The sequence below is a fragment of the Xyrauchen texanus genome, chromosome 25 (genome assembly GCF_025860055.1).
Source record: "Xyrauchen texanus isolate HMW12.3.18 chromosome 25, RBS_HiC_50CHRs, whole genome shotgun sequence".
NCBI lineage: Eukaryota > Metazoa > Chordata > Actinopteri > Cypriniformes > Catostomidae > Xyrauchen > Xyrauchen texanus.
This window is the reverse complement of record NC_068300.1, coordinates 11,134,105-11,155,326: the sequence shown is the minus strand read 5'-3', so window position 1 is coordinate 11,155,326 and position 21,222 is coordinate 11,134,105. Positions and strand designations below refer to the sequence as shown.

The window sequence follows — 21,222 nt, the reverse complement described above, 5'->3', positions numbered from 1 at the left end:
CACACAACAGTCTCTAGAATTTACTCTGAATGGTGCCAAAAACAAAAAAAACATCCAGTGAGCAGCAGTTCTGTGGACAGAAACGCCTTGTTGATGAGAGAGATAAACAGAGAATGGCCAGACTGGTTTGAACTGACAAAGTCTACCGTAACTCAGATAACCGCTCTGTACAATTGTGGTGAGAAGAATAACATCTCAGTATATAAATAACATTAAAGTGACATAAGGCAATTGTTTCATGTTGAATAAAATGTATTATGAAAAAGGCATTTCCTATTACATATTTAACACAAATGAGAGACTCAAGATCTGTTACATGCTTAGAAAAACCCTGGCAAAGCACTGAAGTTTTTGTTTTACAAAAAATAAAATTTGTCCATAAGTTGATAAAATCAGGTCATGTTGAGTTTAGTCTGTGTTTTCTGAGCTAAATGGCAAATAAAGCTACACAACAACAAATGCCACACAGCTAGCTCGGTTAAATTAACAATAACTAAATGAATATATACTTACATATTAATGGACAGATCAAACAAAAACATCAAACTGATTTTAACTGAACAAGAAATTACGTAAAATAAATGTAAAAAATGTACAGTTGTACCATACAAATAGACACAAATAGACACAAGAATAGAAACAAATAAAACTCCGGAGAAAATGGCACAGAAGATTTTAGAACAGAGACTTTCTTCAAACATTTTAAGCTTTCATTGCTTCGCAATACTCAAGAAAAAGATATGACACGAGCAAAGAAGTTCCATTTAAACTGACTGATACATTAGCACCTCAGTCTTAATTCCGTCCTTTTTTTGTCATTTTCCAAAGGAACAATAACAGACAATAGCAGCAGCATTTTGTGGTTCCATTATACAAACAATATGATCTCTCATAAAACAGTAACTATTTCTAATTTAGTCTATGTCAAGTGGTACACAACACTACTATAAAAATAACATCTATTTTGAAAAAGAAAATTCACTTTAATATCTTTTTTTAAAAAAGGACCATTTGTTATATCCTTGACCAAGTTATTCTTCAGAATAACCAGAGACATTTAGCTTATTACGATAGTTGCCTGAAGAGTATATAGAGGTATAACCACAGATCAGCACTTGCCACAACATCCCATACATAACATAGTCAAACGTTTGGACACGCTTAAATCAAATCCATGTTTCTCATGATCTTAGATCTTTTGAGCTACAATATTATGTTTATATGCTTGATATTAGTTTTGTAGACAAATATAAATTGCGCCAACACTGGAATTCCTAAAAAAACTAAAATTGTTATAAAATAAATACATTTTTGAAATGGATGAGGACCACAAAGTGAAGGAAAGCATCCTATAAATGTCCAGCATACGTGAGAACTTCTTCAAAACTGTTTAAAAAGCATCCTAGGAGGAAAGCTCATGAATTTACATTTACGTTTATTCATTTAGCAGACGCTTTCATTCAAATGAGGAATACAACAGAAGCGATTCATCCTAAGAGGGAAGTAATATGAGAAGTGCTGTCATACAAAGTTGCAAATTGGTAGGGGAGAGACAGTGGCAAAAGAATGGATTGAGAATTTGTTTTTTAAAGAAGAAAGCAGACAGCTATTGCATTTGAAGGATTTGGTCATGTTTCTCAACTTTTGGTTGAGAAAATGCCTAGATTGTGCAGAGCTTTGAAGAAGCTAAAATCTAATACAGTTTTGATATGTTTACCTTTTTTTGGTCACTTCATAATTCCCATACTTCCATTTGTGTAATTTTATACTTTTAATAATGATTTTACAATTAGTCTAAAATTGGGAAAACAGTAATAGAAAGGAATAAGCAGGTGCATCCAAACTTTTGACTGGTAATGTATCATTGCTCTCTTGCCATCAAGTGGTCAAGTAACAACACTACATTTTTTAAATAAAAATTGTACCTTTCGTTCGGTCTTTAAAAAATGTATCTCTCTTCTCAGTACACAATGTCACAAAGCTAATCACATAAAACACATAGTAACATTCGAAGTCTACCACCATCTTTCTTTTAAGGGAGTTCACTCAAAAATGAAAATTCATATCATTTACTCACACCAACCCAGATGTGTATGACTGCTTTCACAAACAAATACGTTTTTCAGTTCTGTTGATCCATACAATGCAAGTGAATTTTTAAGTGAACTATCCCTTTAACAACAGTGGCTGATACTGAGCAAGTAAACCTGTGCACACAGTGTAACGGAACATTTAGAGCTTGATGTTCAGGTCTCCAGGTTTGGGATGGGTTCTTTGGAGTGGTCATTATACATGAAGGTCTCCTCTATGTTAAAATTAGGTGGCAGCTGGTCTTTATGGAGCTCCATGTGTGAGGAGACCATCTTGAGTGTGGAGAAGAACAGTCCACAGACAGAACACCGGTACATGAGGGCACCCGAGTGCGTCTTCAAGTGGCAGATCATAGTGGAACGGCCACGGAAAAAGCGCAAACATATTTTGCACTGGTAGGGCTTCTCACCAGTGTGGATGCGGAGGTGGTAGGTGAACTCGCCCGAATGTGCAAAGTGCTTGCCACAGTACCGGCAGCGATACCATTTTTGCTTGAGGCTTGCACCGGTGGAAGTGGCTCCAGAAGAGCTACCATTCATTATGAGTCCAGCAGGAAATGAAAGCCCACCATGAACCATTTTGTCCTGGAGTCTTAAACCCAGGCTCAAGTTGAAACCTGCGTTTCCTGCTTTACACGAGCCATGAGCATCCAGCGGGAAGGAAGAAGATGAGGAATACTCGAGGAGCTGGTCTGCCTTGCGCTTGGCTGGCCATAACTGGTTGCCCTGTACCTCATTAGAGTGCACGCTGAGATGGTTATGAAAATCAGCTTCAGAGCGGAAGGTCTGTGGACACAGGAAGCAGCGCAGTTCGCCCTGTGCTTCGCCGCTTGTCTCTGGACTGCCCTGGTCCTGTTTTGACAGCCCTTCTTCCTCTACATGAAGAGCCAGGTGTCTTTCTAGCAGCACACTTTCCAGGAAGGGGCTGGCACATTTTGGACATGTGTAAATAGGAAAGAGGTGTGTCAGAGTGTGCCACAGGAGGGCACATCGAGAGGGCTGGAACAGCTGGCATACTCCACAGCGTAATGTCCTCAAGCATGCGTGGCTCAGAATGTGGTCCCTGACAGCCTGGGTGAAGAACAAATAAAAATCAGTTATTAATAAAATCAAAACAATAAAATGGGTGAAGCTCACAAAAATATGTCTTGGTCACATTTCATTCCTAAATCAAAAGAATTTATTCTACATAAATGAGGTTTTCCATAATGAAAATGAAAATAGTTTGGACCATTACGATTTCTTTTTTTTGACAATTAAGCACATTTGTCTCCCAAATGTATTTGTTTATAAGTTTATTAAGTTTTTTTTGCCCTAAGACTTGAGTAAAGAAAGGGAATTTATTTTCTGAAATAGTTTTGCGTTCTCTTGCATAAGGTTTTGTGTTTCGTCAGAAGAGTTTTGCATTAACTATAGTTAATAAAAATTATTTAAAAAAAAAAAACATGCTACATGTATCAAAAATTAACCATGGTGTTACTAGAGTATAAACTAATTTTGAAATTTATATTGGTTTTCCTGTATTATTACTATGGTTGTACCATGAATATCATGGTTAAAATATGGTTCCTGTAGTAAAACCAATGGTAAATGTCACTTGATTCCTATTTATGTTGTGACATGCTAGGAATTCCCACCCAAATATTTGATGGCTAATGATTCTTGTAGGCTAGTATATAATCTGTAAGTTTAGTATGTTTCTTTGCAGCATGTAACCAATATATTTTTTATTATATAATACAATATTTGTACATTTATTTTACATTTGATTACTTTGTATTGATTTTCGAGGGAGCACGGTGGCTCAGTGTGTAGCATTATGGCCTCACAGCAAGAAGGTAGCAGGTTCGAGTACCGGCTCAACCAGGGCATTTCTGTGTGGAGTTTGTATGTTTATGTGGGTTTCCTCCAGGTGCTCTGGTTTCTCCCACAGTTTCATGCAGGTGAATTGGAGACTGTAAACTGCCTGTGTGTGTTAGCCCTGTGATGCACTGGCCACCTGTCCAGGGGTTTTCCCTGGACAGATGGGATAGGCATCAGCACTACCCACAACCCAACATAGGACAAGCGGTTATAGAAGATGGATGTATTAATTTTCAATTTCTGAATGTTTACAGGTTTTAGTACCATCTGCTGAAATGTTGGTTTCATGACAACCCTAGTAAAAAAACAGACAAACTTCACAACACTTGAGCATTGTAGTATCACACATGGTTAGGACACCATTTAAGGCTAAAAACTGAAAACAAATAACCAAACATTTACTCACAAACCTTGAAATCATTTGCCATAGATTTCTCACAAACAGTACACTGCAGTTCCCCTCCTTGTTGTTGGGTGGCACCATTGATTTGTTCAGGATTTTGAGGGATGCATTTTGCTACTGATTGACGTCGATGGTGAATCAGTGCAGACTCGCTCCGAAACTGCTGCTCACAAACATCACAGGAGAAGAGCAAGATTCCCACATGTGTGAGGGCATGCGTGACACCAGCAGCGTGGTCAGAAAAGGAAGTGCCACACACCTGACAGGAACCCTTTTCCGAGAGATGCGTTTCCGCATGAATCCGGATGATGCTGTTTTCAGCGGGAAGCAGCATTCCACAAGCTTTGCACGGCTGGCCAAGAGATACTCCATTTTCACCATTCTCAATACACATCAAGTCTTCATCATCCTCTTCTTCCACAATGAGGTGCTCCTCCTCATCGCTCAGCTCAATGATGTCGTCTGAAAGTGCTCTCCACTCATCGCCAGCTTCTGGATGTTCTTCCTGTAGGTGGTGCCTCTTGTTAGCAACTTCGTCCTCAAAACAATCTGAATCTTTGACTGCTTCAACAGCTCCTGAAATGGCCCTTAGTTGCAAATTGTCCAAGGGGTCACTGGAGGATGACGAAGGATCACATGTTTCCCCTCCAAGCTGGGCTGAAGAGTCTGGAACGGAACCCGCATCCTGACTACACTGAAGTCCTAACGTTGACTTGCAACCATTAACAGCAGCCTGATCCACTGAGCTGTTTCCTCCATCGTCTTCCTGCTCGATCTTGAGCTGCAAAGCGAGACCAGGAAGGACCTCAGTGGAACGGTTACTGTCCGAGGGGCTTGGCTTGTTGGTCACCGCCTGGCTGTACCCCAAATGTACTTGCAAGTCCTCATTTTTAGGGGACTGGGAGAGGGAAAGTGTGGCCAAGTGGGCCCAATTCAACCTGCCATTATGGCCTAGAGAAACAAGAGAAGTTGTGACGGGTGTGGGAGTGGCCAAAGAAGACAGTGTGGAGCAAGATGCCACCGAGGACGAGCAAACAGATGTAGCCACAGCATTGGTGGACACCATTTCACTCTCCATGTCGCCATTGGCCACCGGGTCTCCAGAGCTTGAGCTCGAGCTCTGGAGGTCAGGGAAGGTGGAATGGCAAGCACTTACCAGCTCCCTTACTCCGAGCCTTTCTGCCAGCTCATACAGTACACCCACATCTATCAAGTCTGTAAAAATTTCACCAGTGTAGATGAACGTCAAAACCTTCTCAAAATTGGTGGAAGAGACAAAGTCCAAAGAGAAGGTGGTGGGAATGCCATCCTGGATGTGGGGACCTCTGGAGAAGAGGCTCTTAAAGTGAGTGCAAGCGCACACCAGCACTGCACGATGAGCGGGGAAGGATCGCCCACCAACCTGAAGGACAACGTCGCACAGGAGGCGAGACAGGCGGCAGCGGTTGAGCTCAGAAAGGAGATAGGCCGCATGGCCAGAGCCCTGCAGCCGGATCCGCATGCCTGGCAATTCCGAAAAAAGCCAGGAATTGGACTAAAAGACAGAAGAGAAAACGTGAATCAAAACATGGTTATAACATCTGATTTTTATACATTTAAGATGCATTTCATATAGGCCTATGGCATTTTTTACATTCTATGTTTTGCTGCGTTCACATCCTGTAAGAATTATTGTAATTACAAGACGATACTTCAGAGATTCTACATCAGACTGAGAAAACATTTGTTTTTATGGCATTGCTCATAATGACAAAACGGATCCTTGTGTGGGTTTGCTGTTGATAAAAGCAACTATTTAATCACTAAAGTAATGCTGTATTCACATGTCGGATTATTGTACAGTAATTACGAGATGGCAACATTCATTATGCGAAAACAGCTGTGTTGTTGACAACAGCGAAACATTTAGCCTATCGCTACATTAATTCACTTCTATATGTTCTAGCTAAATTTTTTATATAAAAAATATATAAGAATGCAATTCAGGGTACAATGATATATACGACAGAAATGTGTTATCTATAATCTATAACCTTTAACTATTAAGGCCACTGCCATATTGGTTCTTTTTACATGACTTCCCAGCTGTCATGCCAGAGCTTTCATAGAATTCCTAGATTACAACTTGTAATTACAAGGTTGACGAAGACGTGAATAGAGCTAATTAAAACCAATGTCGTAATTACGGTAATCCCGACTTGACATTAACACACCTGCTTGCACCTGTAAACAGTTTGGATAATAGACTATCCTGGAGGCGGTTCACCCCGAACAAGTTTTTGCATTGTTTTTCTATGTAAAAATGCACAATATGGACATCTTTGAACACTGCATTGCATCTCTGTTTTTACAATGTCTCGAGCAAGAGAGTCAGGTTGTTTAGATATTGTGTCAAGTTACACGACAACTGTTAAAACCACGTCTCAAGATGCCAGCAGTTCTACGCGTTGTGCTGCTCCTAGTTTTATTAAGGCAAGAATGCGTTAGGTCTGAATGACCCTTTTAACTGGGCAGAAAACATTTTTATTCTGATAATTATCAGTATAAAATGTAACTTAATAATCAGTGTCTTGTGTTATGTTGATGTTGCCACTGATTTAAAAAAGCAATAAGCCATGACAGACCGTGCATTACAGTGATTTTACCATGGTTAAGGGGGTTTTAGGTACTCCACTCTTTGTCTTAAGAACACCCCTTCCATGTGGTAAAATCTAAGTAACCTACAGCCTCTCCTGGCTAATTGTTGTATACCACCATTCTGTTGAAGGGATAGTTCACCCATAACTGTATGGGTGTCATAGTTGTAAATTAAGTAAACATGTTCAAACATCAAGACATGGGGTTGTCTGTCCACAAAACACACCCTGCATCTTAAAACCACAAATGAAACATCTGACTTACAAAAACCTCAATGCATTTTCTCCTCCACAACAACAAAAGGACATTTCAGTGACTTTAACTGAAGTTCACATGTATCACTTGTTGTGTATAAAACATATTATTTATCAAGCTTTAACACATTAGTGGTCACGAAATAACAATAAGCACACACTTAAGTTCATATATAAACGATTACAAAAATATTACACCATACGTAATTACACAATGTTTACAAACGAAAACAACGGGTGTCCTAAAAAAAGATAGCACAGAACACACTAAATTAGACAACAATTTGAGACAACATTTGCCGCTCCTCTTAACCCAACGTAAATGTAGGCCTACGATAAATATGTCCACTACATAATCAATGGTGCAACCAAAATATTCAACAATCCTAAATTTACTTAAAGCACCAGGTTAGCAGTAGCTAACTGGCTGCCATTGGATGCCATTAGCATGTCTGGCTAGCTAGCACATTAACACCATATTTACAAATAAATCGCAGTACCCGGCTAAGTAGTACACTTAAACCGCGTAAGTAGTAGTAGTAACACGCACACAAAAATGTTTGTTTACCCATAGAGTTAGTGCTGGTTTTCGACAGATGACGAATTAATGACAAACCCTCTCGGATCCTGTTAGCCCAGGCTGTCGTCCATGCACATAGGAGACACGGGCGGCGTCTCAGAACTCATCGAGCTGCCTACCTAGACAGTATATTGAGTCATTCTTGGCGTCGGCAGCATTTTTAAATAGTCTATCTATCTATCTATCTATCTATCTATCTATCTATCTATCTATCTGTCTGTCTGTCTGTCTGTCTGTCTGTCTATCTAACTCTTTCTATTTGTTCTGTCTGTTTTCCTGTCTGTCTATCTATGTGTCTGTCTGTCTATCTATCTATTTCTATTTGTTATGTCTGTTTTCCTTTCTATCTGTCTATCTGTCTGTCTGTCTGTCTGTCTGTCTATCTAACTCTTTATATTTGTTCTGTCTGTTTTCCTGTCTGTCTATCTATCTATCTATCTATCTATCTATCTATCTATCTATCTATCTATCTATCTATCTATCTATCTATCTATCCATCCATCCATCCATCTATCTCTTTCTATTTGTTCTGTCTGTTTTCCTGTCTGTCTATCTATGTGTCTGTCTGTCTATCTATCTCTTTCTATTTGTTATGTCTGTTTTCCTGTCTGTCTATCTATGTGTCTGTCTGTCTGGCTATCTATCTCTTTCTATTTGTTATGTCTGCTTTCCTGTCTATCTGTCTGTTTGTCTATCTATCTATCTATCTATCTATGAAATAATGGCACAAAATATTGGTAAAAAAAAGTGTACAGATAATTGTGCATGTAATTCAAGCATAAGTGAACAGAAACTAATATATTTCTGCATATTCGAAGGCAATCATCCAAGCTCCTTAAAGATCTAGGTTGCTTACTTGTTGTGATCAGTCAAGTTATATTGTGGTCATATAGAGAGCGAGTGATTTTTGAATGAGTGGGTCACTTCCATTTTTTCTGTTTCCTGGTTTGTATATTGGTGTTTATACATGTTAGGCCAATTTCTATTTAGAGTTTTTCTCAGTCGCGTTGGTACTTTTCTCGAATCATCCTTAACATTTGCAAACTAGTAAGTGCATTTCTCAAAACCAGTCATAACAAACAGCACCATACAATGGATTACCTGCAAAACCCCGTAACTTGCTCAAAATCCTTAGTTCATCTCTCAAAATTAAATATTTCAGAATGGCAAGTCCTTGTGTCATTGTTCACAAACAAGATAGTCAAAATGTTTAGCCATGTTGTCAATATAACAGTGTACTCTGTCAGTATTTCCTGATGTAAACTACGGTTTTGATGACAATGATTGAAAATGCACACAGCTGCATTTCTCCGTATGGCATATCAATTTCAACAGTACAATGATACACATTACTGTATGTGGGATATTGATTGCAAGAGATTGGATAGGATTCACATTTACGCTTTTACTGTTGGTCTGTCAACAAATTACAGTACAATACAGAATTATACAGTGCAATACAGAAAAGAAAAATGCCATGCATGCATGAGATGCACCTCTAAGCTATTTTAGAGAATTGGTTAATCATTGGTTGATCTAACGCTTGACACATTCACCTATATTAGTGAAAGTCAAGATTCACAAACTAATGCCTAGATGTTTTGGGGGATCCATGTGTATTCAACAGAGAACCAGTATAATATATTTTGATCAACAAGACGTAAGCAATTGATAATGTAGGAAACAGCAGACAATCGTACACAATCAATTGCATGAATGTACCAAAGCATTGGGAGTTTGTTCAAAAGAATGAGACATTTATTTTATGATGTGCACAAGTGACTAGATGATGTGGAGGTTGAACAAGTTGTTTTGAGAATTTCAACTGTGATCTGAGAAATGTAGCAAAGCGACTGAGGAAAAAATGTAGCATGCAGCTGAACTGTCTGAAATCAAACAGGTCTTTAAAGAAAGTGAACCTTTAAGGCGTGGGACTTGGGTGTTTGCTCATAAACTTAACAAGTAGCAACAAAAGGGGTTTAAAGATCAGAGTTTATTGTCTATAGTACTTAAAAATGATGCACAATGACAAATACTATTTCTTCTGGATATAAACATGATATTACATTACATTACCCCCAGCCATGATGTCTATTTTAAAGAACAATGGAAATGACATTCATAACTGTAAATACATCCCCTCAGATTGCTTTGGGAAACTCTCAAGCTACATTTGACCTTGTAATGCATCTATTTTACATGATAATCAGAATATTATAAATAATATTGCTTTTTAGTTGTTAATACAGTTTCCATATTTTTTAAAAAGGCATTATTGTAGCTATCATTCTAAGCTTGATCTGGTATGGACAAGTAAGAGTTTTCCCATATTTTCTATTTATCCCTTTCTGAGGAATCCGCAAGGATATATGTTTATAAATACAGCATTTTTGGAGATATCCTGGGACAGAAATTCACAGATGCACAGAACACACAACCCCATATGAAGGAATAAAAATGGCCACTGTTTTTGTCAGAGCAGAAATGTTCATATGATCATGAATGTTCATGGGTTACGAGACCATCCGCCTGGAACTAACACGTCCGATGCTTGTGATGCTACTTTTGCGGGACAGAAGGGGTGTAGGGGAGGTGGGAGAGATCTCATTTGGGCAGCCGTGTTGCAGAAGAATTTCGGCACACTCCTTGCTCCCGGCTTGGCGTGCCAACGTCAGAGCAGTTCTGCCCTGTGGGTCCTTTGATTTCACATCACTACCATACTGTTGAGAGAGAGCAAAATTAAACAATTAATTAACCTGTTAGAAATGCACAACAATATGTAACTGTGAACATTTCGGTTGTGGGCTCAACTCATGTTGAGATGCTTGCAGCTGAAGAAATGAATGACTGTGGAAGGAATCTTTTTTTGTAGTGACTAAAGAGCAAAGTACAGCCTCACCCAGACCAGCAGCTGTGTCATGACCACGTCCCCCAACTGGCAGGCCGCATGTAATGCGCTGTGATGCTGCTGCACTGCTCCTTCAGGTGGGATGTTGATCACTTCCTTGTTACTGTGTGAAAGCAGCAGCAGAAGTCTTGGAAGGTCCCGTTCAGTTACTGCTCTGAGCATCCAAGTTGATATTGAGTCCTCTGAACACTGAGCGGGCAAGGGCGACACAAATGCCCGCTGTTCGTATTTGGCACGGATCCATGACTCCCTCTGCTCTCTGAGACAAACACAAAGCAAAGGTCAAGTTATTACTTTAGTGGATAACCACATCAACAAAGATCTGCTTACACCTGTGACTTCATGGGGCTGAAGCGTTGTTACCTTTTCATTTTTATGATAACACTGCCAAATCACTTTCCTAATCAGTATCTTTGTCAAATTTTCCGGCACAAATATCTAAACGTCCTTAAAACAAGATGAATCTAAGATGGACTTTAATAAAATAGCATTTTGTTTTACTGGCAATTTTTTTTTTACTATTAAGCCTTAAACATGTAACATGAAACATTTTATTATAACATTGTCTGTTGCATATATTTCATATTGCACCAACAGCATAAACCATTATTTTCATCATTATTCAAAATCTTTATAAGTATTTTATGTTTATAATATTTATATTATATATATATATATATATATATATATATATATATATATATATATATTGTATTTTATTAAAAAATGTATTTTATTTTTTATTTTATTTTAATAGCCATTTTTGCCTTTCTTTAAGTTTAATATTGTCTGTTGCATATTTTTCATATTGCATGTAATTTTATTTAAAAACACCAACAGAATAAACCATTATTTAACCTTTCTAAGTATTTTATATTTTTTAAATATTTTTATAAATATTGTATGTTATTTAATTTATTTTTATTTGAATAATTTTTACATTTAACAGCCATTTTTGTAGTGTATACTATTTCTTCAAGTTTCATATATCATATTGCATAATGTTTTATATAAAAAATCAACAGTATAACCCATCATTTAATATTTTGAACCAATGTATTTATTTATAGATAAATAATTTATATGTATAATATTTACAATATATTAAAAAAAATTTAATATTTAAATATTTAATTTTATTTACTTGAATAATTTCAAATTTTAACAGCCATTTTTGTAGTGTATGCTATTTCTAACCCATCATTTTCTATATTTGTATGTATTTATATATAGATAAATAGTTTATAATTATAATTTTTACAATATTGTAAAATATATAAAATATTTTCTATTTTATTTCAATTTATTTATAAATAAGCATTTTATATTTATAATATTTAAGCAATTTTTTGTAATAAATATTGTATTTTATTGATTGATTTATTTTTATTTGTTTACTTAAATAATTTCTAATTTTAACAGCAATTTTTGTAGAATACGCAATTTTTTAAGTATAACTTTGTTTGTTGCATGTATTTCATACTGCATGTTGTTTTATATTAACATCAAAATTATAGTCCATAATTTTCCATTTTAAATAATTGTATTTATTTATAAATCGCTTATTTTTAAGAATATTTTCATTATTTTAAATTAAAAATGTATTTATTTATTGTATTTCATTTATTTGTATTTGTTTATTTCTATATTTTTAACAGTCATTTTTGTAGTGTACGCTGTTTCTTTAAGTTTAATTTTGTATGTTGCAAATATTTCACATTACCTGTTGTTTTATATAAAAAATATCAACAGCATTCTTTTCTATTTTATTTAAAAATTCATAATATTATTATTTATTTGATTTCTTTAAGCAGTCATTTTACGTAGTGTACGCTTCTTTGAGTTTATATGTTTTATAATCATTTCTCTCCACCTAAGATCTACAAGAAATATACAAGATATATTTCAGTCACTTTGTATTTTATTGACTGATTTATTTTTATTTGTTTACTTAAATAATTTCTAATTTTAACAGCAATTTTTGTAGTGTACGCTATTTTGTAGTGTACACTTTGTTACCCTGAAATTCAGATTCAGTCAGACCTGTTATACAGTATTCACTCAATATGGACATTTTTAATGTCTGTTGATCAATGAATAGTTCCTTTATTTACAATCAATAATTAATCAAATTAATGTTATACAAAAATGAATTACTGTAATACAAAGTTTACAGGACCATTAAACAATAATGACAATTGTTCTCAAAGCCGGCTTACCTTGTTGCTTCAGGTGTCAACTTCTGGCATCCTTGTGTACAGGCCTCCCAAATACTGTTGGCCATATGGTTCCCAATAGCAGTAAGCACTTTTGTGAGCTCCCTGGGCCAGTCATCCAGGTCCAGCGAGCGTACACGGGACAGGTGGGTCCCCAGGTTCCGGTGTATACCCGAACACTCGATGCAGATCAGTGCCCCAAGATTGAGACTCGCCCATGTTGGATCTAAAGAAAAAGATTTATCCTTAATTATTCATACTATAAAGTTCATGACAGTGGCATACAATCTACATATACTGGCAGTTGTTTAAATTTTGATTATAATATATCATTTTGGGACAGCACTTACTTGGTGCTTCACAGTCCACACAGAGGTCGTTCCCTTTGGCATTACGAATGGCCTGCAGGGCAACAGCATCGCTTTGACTGCTCCTTCGAGCCTGAGAGTTAAAAATCAAGATTTATATTTTGTAACAATATAGTGTGACATAATATACACAATTTAGGTAAGAATGTATTCACATAAATTTGTTCTGCCCGAGTGTCATGTATATTCCCAGCCTCACCTTATTTCTGCTCTCACAGCTCTGTAGACTAGCAAGGATCTGGCTTTCAATGGCCTGAACCCAGGCATCTCTGTCCTCATGACTCTGGGCTTCAAAGTGCCAGCTCTGTCCTGTACTCGTTATGACGATGAAGTCTGCACTCTCCTCATCTGTTGGCCGAGAGCAACAATTATTTACACCAGAGGAAGTGATCAATAGAAACACCCATTGTGTCCTCTGCCTATTGTATCAGTCTCAGTATAATTTTGTGTTTGAGACAGAGAACACAAACAGGAACACTCACATCCATTTGCTCTAATCTAATAATGTGACAAGAGATGGACATTGACACGTACCGCAGAAAAGACAGCAAGACAGAGGCTAAGTATGGAATTGCATACTAGCATACTACTCTTACTATTGCTGCAGTATATAGTATTCCAGCTGGTTTTAGAGAGGTTTTGGGCACTTTCCAGCTGGCCGGGCTGGGAGACCTGACTAAACCAGCTAAGACCTGCAAAGAAGCTTAGGCTGGTTTAAGCTGTTTATTTCAACTGGTCAGCATGCTCATTATCTATATGCATAGAATACCCAGATAACCTGCTACATTTGCTAAAATGTCAAAACAATGTACTGTAGCATACTACTGTTTGAAACATTCATCTTGGAATAATGCCTACTGATTCACTTACTATTTTGTAAAAATAGTAGGCATTGTACAGTACATATTGCGCAGTAATCCGTCCATACATAGTAAGCTAGTATTGCATTCCTAACTAGTATTTTCATTAGGATGTCGTGATAGCACTTTTTAAAGAATGAGTACGAGGGGGGGCCTGGGTAGCTCAGCGAGTATTGTCGCTAACTACCACCCCTGGAGTTACGAGTTTGAATCGAGGCGTGCTGCTGAGTGACTCCAGCCAGATCTCCTACGCAACCAAATTGGCCTGGTTGCTAGGGAGGGTAGAGTCATATGGGGTAACCTCCTCGTGGTTGCGATTAAGTGGTTCTCGCTCTCAATGGGGCGGATGGTGAGTTGTGCGTGGATAGCGGAGAGTAGCATGAGCCTCCACATGCTGTGAGTCTCTGTGATAAAATGTGCGGATTGACGGTCTCAGAAGTGGAGGCAACTGACTTGTCCTTCGCCACCCGGTTTGAGGTGAGTAACCGGGCCACCACAAGGACCAAGTAAGTAGTGGCAATTGGGCATTCCAAAATTGGGGAGAAGAGGCGATAAAAAAAAAGGAACGAGTACGAGTGTCGATACTTTATTTTTGGTACATTTACGATACCGAGTCCGATATCTGTTTGTTAAAAACTCCATATCAAGAGTTTATTTACATTTTATCATCAACATGGTATTTAAGTAAATTAATTAATTAAAACTTCAATCAAATGAAAATATAACAATCAATTCTCAATATAATATTGTATTTTCTTTAAAAATCGAATTAAGTGCTTTTATTCAAAAAGAACAATCCAAAAATACAACAGTGGATTTATTTTTTGTTAAATAAAGTGCTGCAAAACAGAGCATCACAGATGTGAGATATTGCTTAAATATAATACAATTACTATTGATTTATTGTTATTATTATTATTATTATTATTAGTATTAATACAGTGAATAGTACATAACTGTACAGTAGTAACATATTTCTGTCATACTTTTTTTTTTATAAAGCTTTTATTTTGAAGTGTTTCTGTGTTATGACAGCAGCTTTTCAGTCCAGTAAAGCAGGTCGCTACATGACCGCTAGAAGTATAATGCATCTCGGGAAAAAGGCACAGGCACAGTTACAACCTCCACTAATGCACCTGAATGGATCTGTAGACAGTTCTGCACGCGTTGTGTGCAGTTGCAAATGGCAAGTGGAGAAAATGAGCCGCTGATAGAGAAGGCCCCTGCATTATTCAGGTCTCCTGTCTGGAAACATTTTCTTGAGTCTGCTTCACACATTCATTTAAAGCAAGCAGCTTATGCAAATTAAGATTGTAGCCTTTCTCAGTTCAATAATCACACTAGGACATTTCACAATTTTAATTTGATTAATTGTGCATTTCTGTTTAATTTGAAAGCAGTCGTGTGTCAATCAGACAGCATGCAGGTATCGGATTGAGTCTGTGTACGGTACTACCGGTACTGAAGAAACACTGGTATCGTGACATCTTTTTTATTTTAGTACCGACTTGGAACTGAAGTTCCGGTACTTTTGACAACACTATTCCTAACACAGCACGAATCAGCTCAGCCACTCTTCATACAATCAGGTTACCTGTTTTGTTAATGTTTCTCAAGCTACCAAAGCTTTTTAATTTCCACATTTTGCGCTTGGCTTGCAGTGTATGAAATGAGTCCAGGGCAGCAGAGGAAAAGAAGAAAGAAAGGCAGAACAGAAGGAAGAAAGAAAGAAGGGAGAGAGAAGTGAAAGAGATTGTAAGAGGACCTTAGAGAAAGCAATTAATCATCAGGTCAACAGTGGAATCACAAAGAAAAAGTGGAAAATAACACCTCGTCCCAATAATACATTTGATTGTTTCGCAGATGAAACTGGATCAATATTACATCTGTTAATCTTTCATAAATCAGATGTCTTACCGTCTGCCTGCCCGGCTGCTGCATCTCCTTTCAAGTTAATACTTCTGTTTCGTTTTTTCTTCTTCCTGTCAGTCATTGGAGAAGACGGGATGTGGTCTTTTCCTAAAGGAGGACTAGTAGCACCCTCAACACTCAAGTCTTTCAAAACAGAGGCCAGAATTTAGTCAAAACATGTCTTGCATGAAATTTTGAATTTAATCCTTAAAACTAGGAGGCACATTTTATCTGATGACATAATCTCACCAAAAATATGATTATAGAATAATTGAATTTCATTCATGTAAGATGTACTGTATATAGAATGTTTACGTACCCACACTCAGCCCTTTATTAGACACAGACGATGGGCAACGTTTCACCTTTTGGTCATTATGAAATGACAAACCAGTTCTGGAGGTCTCTTCTACAGTCAGTAGATTTGCTGTGAACAAACAGAACATTTTAGAAATGTTTCAATAGTTTCTAACTAAGAAAATTTAAAGGGATAGTTCACTCATAAAGGAAAATCTTCTCATCATTTATTCTGAAAGTGAAAGTGGAAAGATTTATAGTAAAATAAAATATGATATGAAATATGATATTGAAAATCTGTTTCTCACCCACACCTCTCATATCACTTCTGAAGATAAGGATTTAACCACTTGAGTCTTGTAAATTACTTTTGTGCTGACTTTATATGCTTGTTGGACCTTTCACATTTTGGCACCCATTCACTTGCATTGTGAGGACCTTAAAAGTTGACATATTCTTCATAAAATCTTCATTTGTGTTCAGCAGAAGAAAGAAAGTCATACACATCTGGGATGACATGAGGGTGGGTGAGGGGCAGATCTAGTCATTTTCTCATGGGGTGGCAAGAGGGTGGCCACAAAGTTAGTTCTATATAAAAATAAACTAGGAAAACTGTACTTTGGGTGGCAGTGCTGCGAAACTCATGAATATTAATTATTGTATGCACAATAAAAGATTCTTTTAAATCACCCATTAGCTACAACGCTTAACAGTTTATTGTGTGTTATGAATTGGTTTATTAGATACAGTAATACAAATTTATTAACAATTTTATTAGTAGCCCAATAAAAGGAACAAGTCCCATTACTAATGTTCTTATTGTGTACTCTACACATACCTGCAAGAAACATACCCTAATATACATTTTGTAAGTTTATGTGGCACTATAATTACAAGAGTCACAATTTTAATGGGAAAACAATTCTTACACATTTTACACACAGCATGTACTGTATATAAATGTTAATTAATTTTAGAGACATGGGACATGTGTTTTTCAAAACTGAAAAAGTGTGACAGAGTAAATTCACTCTTATATTAAATAACAACATATCTAAAGGTGACATATCTTATTACTCATAATTGTTGATATTAAGAAAATAAAAAATAGATAACCATGGTTTTACTACAGTAATATTGTAGTAGTAACCATGGTTAATTGTGTGGCAACTATTGTTTAACTAAATCCCATGGTTAAACTATAGTTACTGTAGTGAAACCATGATTCATTTTGGTAAGGGTGAGCAAAACAGAAGTCTAATAATTTTCTGTTTAGGCTAAAAAAATAATGACTTGAATTATGACAAAAAATTATATTTTAAATGACCCATTTTATCCCAAGAAATCACAAAAAAATTGATTTAATGGAAGTATCAGTATTGGTATCGTCGGCTGCCACTGTAATCAATCACACGATCAGTCTGTGTAGTCATTTGTGCATCCGTTGAGTGTTGAGGCAGTTCAACATGAATCAAGCCCTACACAATGTCATCCTCTTACATTTATATTTTATACATTTGCATACTTATACTGGGTTGCAGATCAGGTGGCAATGCATTTTCTTAGGGTGGCATTTGCCACTCTGGTAGATCCGCCCCTGGGGTGAGTAAATGAAGAGACAATTTTCCTTTTTGAGTGAACTATTCCTTAAATAAAATATATGTTTTCACTTACATGTAGTGCCCCCTTCAAATGGCTGCTTGTCTTTGCTAAGTCCATTAACCCCGGGCACATGAACAAGAGTAGGACCAGGGGACGGGCCACCAGGAGTAGCTGCCCGATGAAGACGTTTTCCTGGCACCTTTACTGTTACTCGCAATAAATCCATCTCTTTTCCTTGAGAATTCTGCAAATACTCCTGTAATCACATAATTATATACAGAATATATAAATTACAATCAGACCCGACTCATAGCTCTTTTGTTTTTCCTAATCTTCAATGATTAAGGCAGAAACCGCAGTACATTCAAGCTTTTCATATTGAAAGGTTTTTGAAATATCTTCTTATCTTGCAAATTCATCGAATGCACAAATGCGCTGAAGAAAACAGTGTATAATTGATAAAAGTGATACTTACATTTAGATTTGAATGATATGTCAACATGCCGCTGTTTGACAGTGTAACATACTTTTTTTTCCATTCCTTGTTTAAAGAGCGCTCACTACGTTTCCACAAAGTCCCCTAATGAAGCAAAACAAATGAAAAATGCATGGTATGATTATTTTATTTAAATGTAAAGTAACAACCAAAAGTTTTTGGACTGTACTAAAGACACTTAAAAAAGTATGAATGTCTTTGCATTATATAACAAAATATCAAACCAAATGGCTTTTATTTAAAATAAATTTAGCAGAAACTACAGTGGCCCAGAAGTGCACAACACAACTAAATAAGCAAAGCAAACTAAATTGGAATACACAATGAAAATACACAAAAACTCAGTAACATTAAGCTAGAACACAATAGAAATAAACCACAACACAATAAAATAAAGCTACAATAAAATATGAATTAACCACAACACAATAAAATTAAGCTAAAAAGCAATGAAAATAAACCACAATAAAACGAAATAAAACCACAACAAAAAGGTGAAAAACCACAACACAATTAAATTAATCGCTGATACAACATAAATAAATAAAACACAACACAATAACATGAAGCTAAAACACAATGGAAATAAGCTACAAAGAAATAAGACAACACAACGATAATACTGTAAACCACAACACAATAAAATGAAGCTACAACACAATATTAATTAACCACGACACAACTAAATAAAGCCACAACACAATAGTAATTACCACAACACAATCAAATTAAACAACAACACAAAAGTATTAAACCACAACTCAAAAGTATTAAACCACAACACAATCTAATTAAGCTACAACAGAACAGTATAAAACCACAAAATAATACAATTAAGCTATAACACAATGGAATAAACCACAATTATAAGCTACAACATAACAGATATAAACCACAACTATAAGCTACAACATAACAGATATAAACCACAACTATAAGCTACAACATAACAGATATAAACCACTAAGCTACAACATAACAGATATAAACCACAACTATAAGCTACAACATTACAGATATAAACCACAACTATAAACTACAACATAACAGGTACAAACTACAACCAAGCTACAACATAACAGATATAAACCACAACTATATGCTACAACATAACAGATATAAACCACAACTATAAGCTACAACATAACAGATATAAACCACAACTATAAGCTACAACATAACAGATATAAACCACAACTATATGCTACAACATAACAGATATAAACCACAACTATAAGCTACAACATAACAGATATAAACCACAACTATAAGCTACAACATAACAGATATAAACTACAACCATAAGCTACAACATAACAGATATAAACCACAACTATATGCTACAACATAACAGATATAAACTACAACACAACTACATGAAGCTACAACATAACAGATATAAACCACAACTATAAGCTACAACATAACAGATATAAACCACAACCATAAGCTACAACATAACAGATATAAACCACAACTATATGCTACAACATAACAGATATAAACCACAACTATAAGCTACAACATAACAGATATAAACCACAACTATAAACTACAACATAACAGATACAAACTACAACCAAGCTACAACATAACAGATATAAACCACAACTATATGCTACAACATAACAGATATAAACCACAACTATAAGCTACAACATAACAGATATAAACCACAACTATAAGCTACAACATAACAGATATAAACCACAACTATAAGCTACAACATAACAGATATAAACCACAACTATAAGCTACAACATAACAGATATAAACTACAACCATAAGCTACAACATAACAGATATAAACCACAACTATAAGCTACAACATAACAGATATAAACCACAACTATATGCTACAACATAACAGATATAAACTACAACACAACTACATGAAGCTACAACATAACAGATATAAACCACAACCATAAGCTACAACATAACAGATATAAACCACAACTATATGCTACAACATAACAGATATAAACCACAACTATAAGCTACAACATAACAGATATAAACCACAACTATAAGCTACAACATAACAGATATAAACCACAACCATAAGCTACAACATAACAGATATAAACCACAACTATAAGCTACAACATAACAGATATAAACCACAACTATATGCTACAACATAACAGATATAAACCACAACTATATGCTACAACATAACAGATATAAACCACAACTATAAGCTACAACATAACAGATATAAACCACAACTACATGAAGCTACAACATAACAGATATAAACCACAACCATAAGCTACAACATAACAGATATAAACCACAACTATAAGCTACAACATAACAGATATAAACCACAACTATATGCTACAACATAACAGATATAAACTACAACACAACTACATGAAGCTACAACATAAAATATATAAACCACAACTATAAGCTACAACATAACAGATATAAACCACAACCATAAGCTACAACATAACAGATATAAACCACAACTATATGCTACAACATAACAGATATAAACTACAACACAACTACATGAAGCTACAACATAACAGATATAAACCACAACTATAAGCTACAACATAACAGATATAAACCACAACTATAAGCTACAACATAACAGATATAAACCACAACTATATGCTACAACATAACAGATATAAACCACAACTATAAACTACAACATAACAGATATAAACCACAACTATAAGCTACAACATAACAGATATAAACCACAACTATTAGCTAC

General features: G+C 35.8%; 2 protein-coding genes across 5 annotated transcripts in view; both read right to left on the bottom strand.

Annotated features, from left to right (window-relative positions):
• Positions 1-246: 246 nt before the first annotated feature.
• On the bottom strand, positions 247-8,068 carry LOC127618863 (zinc finger and BTB domain-containing protein 39-like). Its single transcript, XM_052091522.1, has 3 exons — positions 7,816-8,068; positions 4,364-5,890; positions 247-3,161 (listed from the first exon to the last, which is right to left on the bottom strand). Exons 2-3 carry the CDS (start codon positions 5,855-5,857, stop codon positions 2,247-2,249), a joined length of 2,409 nt encoding a protein of 802 aa, XP_051947482.1. The 5' UTR covers positions 5,858-5,890; positions 7,816-8,068; the 3' UTR covers positions 247-2,246.
• A 1,739-nt stretch (positions 8,069-9,807) lies between these two features.
• LOC127619337 (arf-GAP with GTPase, ANK repeat and PH domain-containing protein 1-like) overlaps positions 9,808-21,222 on the bottom strand; it is a 33,931-nt gene continuing 22,516 nt past the window's right edge. For 2 of the 4 annotated variants that reach the window (XM_052092218.1, XM_052092220.1), the window contains 10 exons: positions 18,465-18,569; positions 18,062-18,245; positions 16,410-16,517; positions 16,097-16,234; positions 15,774-15,833; positions 13,519-13,667; positions 13,302-13,392; positions 12,955-13,177; positions 10,727-10,994; positions 9,808-10,547 (listed from right to left, as the gene is read on the bottom strand). In XM_052092218.1, coding sequence (XP_051948178.1) covers positions 10,341-10,547; positions 10,727-10,994; positions 12,955-13,177; positions 13,302-13,392; positions 13,519-13,667; positions 15,774-15,833; positions 16,097-16,234; positions 16,410-16,517; positions 18,062-18,245; positions 18,465-18,569 — 1,533 coding nt within the window. In that variant the 3' untranslated portion in view covers positions 9,808-10,340. The remainder of the gene's footprint in view (positions 10,548-10,726; positions 10,995-12,954; positions 13,178-13,301; positions 13,393-13,518; positions 13,668-15,773; positions 15,834-16,096; positions 16,235-16,409; positions 16,518-18,061; positions 18,246-18,464; positions 18,570-21,222) is intronic. The other 2 variants (XM_052092221.1, XM_052092219.1) reach the window with 1 other exon arrangement.